Here is an 8478-nt window from a genome sequence, read left to right on the forward strand (position 1 = left end):
AGGAGCAATGATCACTAAATTCCACTAAATAACCATTTCCTGCCAAATTAGATAAAGCTTCTATTTACTTCTGCAAAACTTGAGTCAGATATTTTTTGATATTGACCCACCTGCACCACTGTCATCATCTCCTGAGGGTTTGAGGAAGCGGCCTTTCATTGATGAAAGAGAAAGAGAACGTTGACTCCAATTTCCCCCCTGTGAAGATGCATCGCTGGGTCTATCTGCATCTCTGTTTCTCCCCCTATCCCTCTCTCTGTCTCTTTCTCTGTATCTGTCTCTTTCGTCATCTCTTTCTCTGTCTCTTCCTCCGTCCCTTTCCCACTCTCTATCCTGGTTTCTGATTCTATCCCTGTCACTTTCCTTCTCTCTAAACCTGTCTCTGTCTCTGTCTCGGCCTCGATACCCTCCCCTCTCCCTCTCCCTCTCCCTGTCCTCTCCTCTCTCAGAATATCTGTCCCGGTCAGTGGGTGATGAGTCTCTCTCCCTTTCACTTCCTCTCCACCGATCTCTCTCCGTCTCATCTACCTCCTTTCTCCTCCACCTCTCCCTGGCTTCCTCCTCTCCTTTCCTCCAGCTGCCTCTCATCATGCTGCCCCGTTCTCTTTCTCCTCCTCTCTTCTTTTCATACGCAGCTTCTTCGGCCTCTTCTAATTTTTGCTGAAATATTTCCATTGACTAAAAAAAAAAAGACAATTACAGAACATATTAAAACATTTGATCAGTGATCAAGTTTTGCTGTTCAAAATTTCACAAATCTCTCACAAAGCAATCACTCCCCAGTCGTTACAAACAGAAAATACCCAAAGTATATCTACACAATTCTGCAGAGATGGTTGCTCAGACTACACTACTGCACATTATATGATAAGGCACAAAGACAGTATTTATGAGGTGCACTGCTGAGTCCTGACAAAGGAAAAAAGACGCACACACATACACAGAGATATATACACACACAATGTAGTGACAGTCTCTATGCAATCAACTCAAGTCACAAATGCTGACACTGCTGAAAGAGACTAAACACAAGACACTGGGCTGAAAAGAGACAGATCAATGATAGAAAAAGGTCTCTCGACACACATTGCTCTTGCAGTAGTGAATGAGTGTGTGTGTGCTGATAAACTTTAAGTTTCTACAAAGAATATCTCAGCAGGTTAAGCGTGCGTGCGTGCGTGCGTGTGTGCGTGCGTGCGTGCGTTGATCTTGACTGGTGGTAAAGTCAAAATACATACACTTTCTCATTCAAGTTACTGAGAAAGTGTGTCCAGATAAGTCAGAATAACAGTGAATCAACACTCTTATGTGCAGATCAGAATAAACAACATCCTTCTCTTTGACCTGGGTCTATATGTGTGACCATATGTGCTATATGTTAATGTGTGAGTGCTAGTGTCGGTCCTCACTCCGTATCTTTCAGCCACCACATCGTTGAGGCTGCGCTGCTGCCTCTCTGCCTGCTCCTTCATCCTCTGGAAGCTCTTCCTCAGCCAGCTCAGACCGCCATCATTCACCACTGTGTTGGCTGGATTGGAGGAGAGAGGAGAGGAGGAAGGACAAAGTGTGAATTTGACAGATTATTTGTAGGTTCTCAACCAAAATATACAAAAGGGGGGCATAGGACTTGAAAGGTGTTTAACTTCTTTCTACTGAATTATTTACTGGGATTATGTAGGGTTGCTGGAATTGTGTTTGTTTGTCTTGTTTTCTTACTTATATATTTTTACCGTATGTATTTTATTTTGTTCTTTCTTTTAATGTTTTAAAAAAACAACTAAAACTAAACATTTTTTGACTTCAGTGAGACTGTAATAGTATCTTCCACACTGGTCAAAAACATGTAGAATTATAAAAAGTCAAGTAATGTTAATAGGCATTAGTTATCACTTTTCCACTGAGCTTACTGTAAATAACATGCAATTAAGTTTTCATACAGATTGCAACAGAGAAGATGTAAATAAGAACAAGTAAGGAGTTAGTAGAGAATACGCTGTTTGTGGGAAAAGATCAAACAAACCTGAAACTAAATCAGCAAATGGTGATGAATGAAAAAAATGTCCAAGGGAAAAGCATGAGACGAAAAATGGTAAGAGAAAGGGAAAAACAGAGATCACAATAAGGTCAAGAAATTCTGTTTTAAATTTGTGGGAAACAAATGCTCTGACTGGAACCAAATGTCTCTCTGGTTAAGGTCAACACTGCACACTACACTGATTGTTGCATGTTTGAAATGTAGTAACACTTAATCATTGGTAGCTTTTGTCTTGCATTCAAAGTGGCCAAAAACACTGAGAGAGAGAAAGTTGCTCAGGTTCACATCAGGTTCATGTTCCCAAACATGTATTTTTATGCCCACCAAGACACAACTGGCTACTTCTAACCAGAGAGGGAAAAAAAAAATTTCAGACCATTGTACAAAAGAAATGTGGACAGTGTGTACGAGTGACTCGAAATAGTCTGTATTTCACGAGTGTGTTTTGTTTATCAAAGGATCATCTCGGGGCTGACCACACGTCACTTGATCGGTTTCCAGCAAACTTCTCCTTGACTATTTCTGAACCAAAAAAAGTGCATCCAGTGTTAAAAATACACAAAAAAACCCACAATCACACACCAGTCTGTACTTCCTGTGACCCCACAGCCATAACACAACATGAGGTAAACAACATTCCCATCTGGCACACAGTTTGAAGGGAAAAAGTAAGCAAAACTGAGCAGTGTGTGTGTGTGTGTGTGTGTGTGTGTGTGTGTGTCTGTGTAACTCTGTATTCTGCATTGCTGTTAAAATTAAGCTTACAACATAAAGGCCATGCCAAGTCCGGAGGGAACTCTACTTACTGGGTAGAGATAAGAGACACATGCAGCTTAACACGGCTTACTCTCTCTCACTCTGTTTGCCTCTCTTTCCCCAAATCCCCAACTCAGAAGCTCTTGGTGCTATCTGTCCTCCCAACACCAGTGTTGTTGACTTTTCAGCACAAATAATTGTATTCAACTCCTCTGTTTCTAAAATTCAAGTATCCTTTCAACTGCACTCTCTATCCACTATGAGATTAGTCCTTGTTTTTTTTTTTTAAACAGACCAATAGACCTCGGGGTCGATTGTTAGTACAAGGAATCCTCTAGTGGGGCATCGGTAGTAGAAGAGTATCAGAAGAAAGAAACTTATTCATAATACCTGGATTACTCATATCTGTCTAACTTTTAAAAAAACAACAACAAAATAGTGACAGATAAACACAGAGAGAGACAAACAAGACTGAATATAAGAAAAGGAGAGGGATGGCTATTGAAACATTAAAAGATGAGGGATGAGGACACAGTCAAGTACTTTAATTGAACATGGGAGGGGATGCAGGGAACAGTTAGGCAACAAACTGCACCCCGCTAGTGTATCGAGGGAACAGACAGTGGAGAAACTCTCTGAATGTGGATGAAGAATAACATCAATAAATAAAATGTGGAGTGAAATTGAATATTTTACATTGTACGTTGGGAAATATTCACATGCTTGGCACATTTTAATGTGAACAGAGTTTGCTCATCTTTTCTTAGTACCTTTCTTTGCTGAAGTACCAGCAGTCTCCTCTGGGGGCAGACCCTTTCCTCCATCCTTCCAGTACGGGTTTAGCTCTAGTTTGTGCAGACCAGCCTGAGGAAAAACCAAAAATATACACACACTTGAATCGTTTCTGTATATGCACAATAGCACAACAGGGACACAGATAGTAGAAATGCAGGGGAAAAAAAGCCCTGCAGAAACCAACGAACACGAACAAAAACACACACACACACACACACACACACACACACACACACACACACACACACACACACACACACACACACACACACACACACACACACTGCAGTGAAATGATGTCCAAGAGGGGATAACCTCTGTTGCCTTGGTAACAGCGCAGTTGGTAAAAGGAAAAAACTGACTTCCACACTTTTTTCCCCATGTAGTATGCACTGCATGCACACACCAACATGATCACTATTTATCTTACTCCTAAATACACATACAGGTCATTTTGCATTTAAATGATGTTTATCAGAGGAACAACTTGACTGACTGCAACTTCCCAGACCAGCACTGAATTACAAACAGGAGAGAAAAGGCCAAAAAAAGGCCAATAAAAAATAAAATCAATCCACACACCTGTTCAATGGCCTGGGCCTTGGCTCGCTCCTCTTCCTTCTGTCGTTCTTTCTCAGCTCTCTTCTCTGCTGTGGACGTCGTTCTCATGGTCAGGAAGTCAAAGGTCATCCATTCGTCTCTCTACAGCACAGAGACAGATGTTGGAGGGGTGTTAAACGAAACAAAAAAGAAAGATAAGAGAAGATCAATGACCACTTAAAAAGCAACTTAACAAATAACATCACTGCTCTCTTTGGAGACACAGCATCCACATGCAAATACAAATAAACACTTCTCTCAATAATGATGGATGGTGCAATGAATGAGTATGTTTGGTTGTAAAGCAGAAGAGGCAAACAACACGTGTCTGACCATTGTTTACATTACTTCTATACACCTCTAGACATCTGCTCTATTTATTTATTTCTACTGTAGAAAAGAAACTTTACTATTTGGAGGAAAAGAACGGACTTTTAAAAACACTTTGGCGAAGCTGTCTACAAAGGAGTTAACAGAAACATCTTCAGAGAAAGATTACATTACACCAAACACTACTCACATTATTACTCAATATCTGTGGGAACCAGGAGGAGGGCATTACCTGGGCATTTTGAGCCGGGCTGGAGTTGCTCTCTGTCGGCTTGGACTCATCAGAAACCTGCCAGGCTTTAGGCGCCTGTTGCTGAGGTCGAGATTCAACCCATTCGTTCTCTGAGTCCTGATACACACACACACACAAAAGAGAACAGAAGAGGGAGAAAATGATGATCATGAAGAAGGACTGCGACCTCTGTACATTAAATTATTATCTATATTACACATTTATTTCATGCCAAGAACTTTCACTCAATTACAAATCAACATAAAGTCAAACCAAATCTTTACAACTTTTACTTATTCATTAACCAGTGTAGCTTTAAAAGGACTCCTGCAGCAGAAAATAAATGAATAATCTACCTCTGAGCTCTCACTGGAGCCATCTCCTTCTTCTTTCGTCTTCTTGTCCTTCTTGGCTTTCTTCTTTTTCTCTTTTTTCTTTTTGGATTTCTTCTCTTTCTTCTTCTTGCTCTTCACAGAGCCCTCCTGTGGGAGATTCAGATTTCAACCAAAGAGTCAGTCCTCAATCATATGAGGAAGTAACCAGGAATACCAGATTGTGGCTGAGTTAATACAACTGAGAGTTATTACAGCAGCAAAGAAGATAATCCTGGACTCCTGATATTTCTATGCAATCACTCTGGATAAATAATCTCAATCTGGAGAATACAACAGCAAAACTGGAGAAAGCTCAACCAGCCACAGTTGAGGGCTGGTATTCTTGTTGAGGATATCATAATCCTTCTTTCTTGAAAGCACTAATATAAGGTACTCAACGGTATTGAAAAGATCTGTAGTCATGGACAATAAAGGATTGTGATCTGATGTACACCCTTTTATGTTTTTGTCCTAGTGTGTGCTATCGGTTACCTCGGATCACAAACAAAAGAAGAACGTCTCCAGGAATAACAATTTCTTTCCTGTGTTTTTATTTCTGGCTCGTGTGTCTCCATAATGGCAAACAATCTATGGATAGCGTGATAGCAGTGAAGACGTAGATAAATGTTTGTTACAATTTCGTAAAGCTGTCATAAACAACAATGTTCAAAGTATTAAGGTGTGAAATTATCATACAACGGTGCAGGTTGAAAACACAGTCACCACTGTTGTGTGACTTGGCACAGAGTTAGTCTAATAATTAATGCACTAGAGTGATTAAACGTTGTCATTATTAACTCTGAATGAATAACTTTGCATCTTACATCCTCGATCTCCTGAAGCCTCTGGTTGATCTCAGGCAGCATCCATGTATCCTCCCCTCTCTGCCTCTTCAGCTCCTTCCTCCTCTCCTCTTTCTCATACTTCTGCTTGGCCTGAACGACGGGATAGAAATGAGAGGAATAAAAAGAGGAATAAAAACAGTGAGAGAGGGAGATCATTCAGGTGCATTTTCAGACACATCCATCTCTTGCCAGTCCACTTGATCTGTTGGTGAGAACTGTGATAATATCTGATAAGGACATTTTTCTTATTATGAAAGGAACATATTGCTATGATGATCCTGCTGATAAGAATTTCAAATATTTGAACATGTATTTTATCTTCTGAAAGCAATAACAGCAACATTAATGAGTTGTGGAGTCATAATGAGCCTCCAGCCGAGGTTTGTTTAAAACCAGAGGAGACCAAGTCTATGATGCCAGGAAACCTGCAACTCAGGAAGAGATCAGATAGACTAGCTCTGTTTCTGCTTTCAAATTTCTCTTAAACCAGTTACTACGTTTTGTTTTTATTCTGTTTTAATAACTGATACCTCACTTGGTATTAGGGCCTGAACCCAATATTAGGGAGTTAAAAAACATTCTGATATCAATGTATTGGCCGATTATCTTCTAAATACAATAAACATAAAAAGCACATTTTTTGCAGTGTGGTTATCAAACACTTGTGTCAAAGATATGTAATGGAAGCATGATATTTTACAGTTGAACTGTATTATAGTATAAAATGAATGAAACACTAAACCTAACTGGGAATTTAATAATTATAAATGACAATAAATCTTAAAATACATACAACAACAAAAATATATGTATTTATGTACTATACTTGAATCAAGAAAAAGGATCAAATATACATAAAATGCTGCCCACATAACTTTTTTCTAAAAATCAGTGCATATCAGACAACATATATGCCGATGCCGATACATCTGTGATAGGCCAATATCGGCCAATAATAGCGGTTAGCCTATATATTGGTCTGGCTCTACTTGTTATTATTACTGTTGTTTTTATGTCTTTGTAAACACTCTGTGACTAGTTCATAAACAGTGCTATATAATAGGGCTGGGCGATATGGATAAAATCAAATATCACGTTATTTTTGACCAAATACCTCGATATAGATATCACAACAATATTGTAGAGATGACTGTTGGTGCTTTCATAAAATATTTACACATTGCGATTTTTGATAAATAATCATCAGCTATGTGGATATATTGACTAAGTGGGTAAAAGACTAATAATAGAACAGCTAACACAGTTTAGTAAATTCAGAAAATGACCTTTTAAAACCAGGAAAAGACAACTCTCATGCCATGTCACGATATTACAATATACCAAACTAACCAGTCAGTTAAAGCTAGGGAGGGCAGAATAATTACAAAGTGGGTAAAAGGTAAATAATGGAACAACTAGAACACCAGGGAAAAACTAAGCTATATACGATATTACAATATCATTATTACAAAAATAAAACAAAGTACACAGAATTAGAAAGATATAAAGAAAATAAAAAGCTAGACTAAAATAGAGCCAGTTTAAACACAGGTGAGCTGGACAGATAATGTGTTTACAGTCTCATCTGCTCTGTGTTAGTCAATGTAAACACAGCTGTGAGCATGTGTGATTATTACCAACCAGTCACTGTATTTAGCTGTGACCAGGACATAAAAACACATCTATATATAAAACACAGACACACATTAGCAGCTTAATGAGAATACACCACAGATAAACTTTAGCATGTTAGCTGCTACTTGGTCTGATTTCAACCATATCTGACGCCATTAAAACAAAACTCTGCCTACATGTAGATGTGTAGAAGCTTTTAGTTCATACCTTTTCTATCGCCTCTTGTCGTGCATTTCGTTTACTCTCTTTTCTGTCTTTGATGCTGCTCACACTCTCGAAACTGACTCCGTTTGCCTCCATGACACTGTCGTCAATGTTTTTGGGTTAGTGTCGTAAAAGTGCTGCCGGTTTACGTCAACTGAGGACTTTGACTATTGTAGTTTTGTTGTTGTTTTTTATCCATAGAAACTCTTAAGAAAATAAACATCCTATATATATACAAGACACATTAGAACAATGAATTAAATAAATAAAACCGAAATTAAATAAATAAAACTTTAAAAAAAAAAAATAATAATAATAGAATAAAATAAATTGCACTCCTCCATAGATTCTGTAGAGGTCATCAAATATGTTTAGTTTGTCATTAGCGGAGAGACTTTGCATGTTTACTTTTTATTAGTCTTAAAGCACTGAGATGATTGTCCATGAGGTGTTTGATTGACTCATTAAGAGATAAGATAAGATAAGATAAGATATTCCTTTATTAGTCCCATGGGAAATTTGCATTATTACAGCAGCAAGTGGACAGTAAAATAGAAGAGCAGCAATAAGTGCTAAGGCAGGGTTATTAAAGTTAACTAAAACTAAGACTAGAACTTAAAACTAGCAGTGAAAAAATAATTTAGTTAACTGAAATAAAAAATTAAAAAGAGA

At 38.3% G+C, this 8478-nt stretch overlaps 1 protein-coding gene across 1 annotated transcript in view; it reads right to left on the reverse strand.

Moving 5' to 3' along the window:
- The window catches only part of cwf19l2 (CWF19 like cell cycle control factor 2), a 33928-nt gene extending 26022 nt beyond the window's left edge, over positions 1 to 7906 (reverse strand). The window contains exons 1-8 of the mRNA XM_062418485.1: positions 7810 to 7906; positions 5947 to 6057; positions 5105 to 5230; positions 4749 to 4865; positions 4169 to 4288; positions 3562 to 3655; positions 1410 to 1528; positions 111 to 678 (exon numbers count right to left, since the gene is read on the reverse strand). Coding sequence (XP_062274469.1) covers positions 111 to 678; positions 1410 to 1528; positions 3562 to 3655; positions 4169 to 4288; positions 4749 to 4865; positions 5105 to 5230; positions 5947 to 6057; positions 7810 to 7902 — 1348 coding nt within the window. The 5' untranslated portion in view covers positions 7903 to 7906. The remainder of the gene's footprint in view (positions 1 to 110; positions 679 to 1409; positions 1529 to 3561; positions 3656 to 4168; positions 4289 to 4748; positions 4866 to 5104; positions 5231 to 5946; positions 6058 to 7809) is intronic.
- Positions 7907 to 8478: the final 572 nt, after the last annotated feature.

Source organism: Scomber scombrus, chromosome 5 (genome assembly GCF_963691925.1).
Source record: "Scomber scombrus chromosome 5, fScoSco1.1, whole genome shotgun sequence".
NCBI lineage: Eukaryota > Metazoa > Chordata > Actinopteri > Scombriformes > Scombridae > Scomber > Scomber scombrus.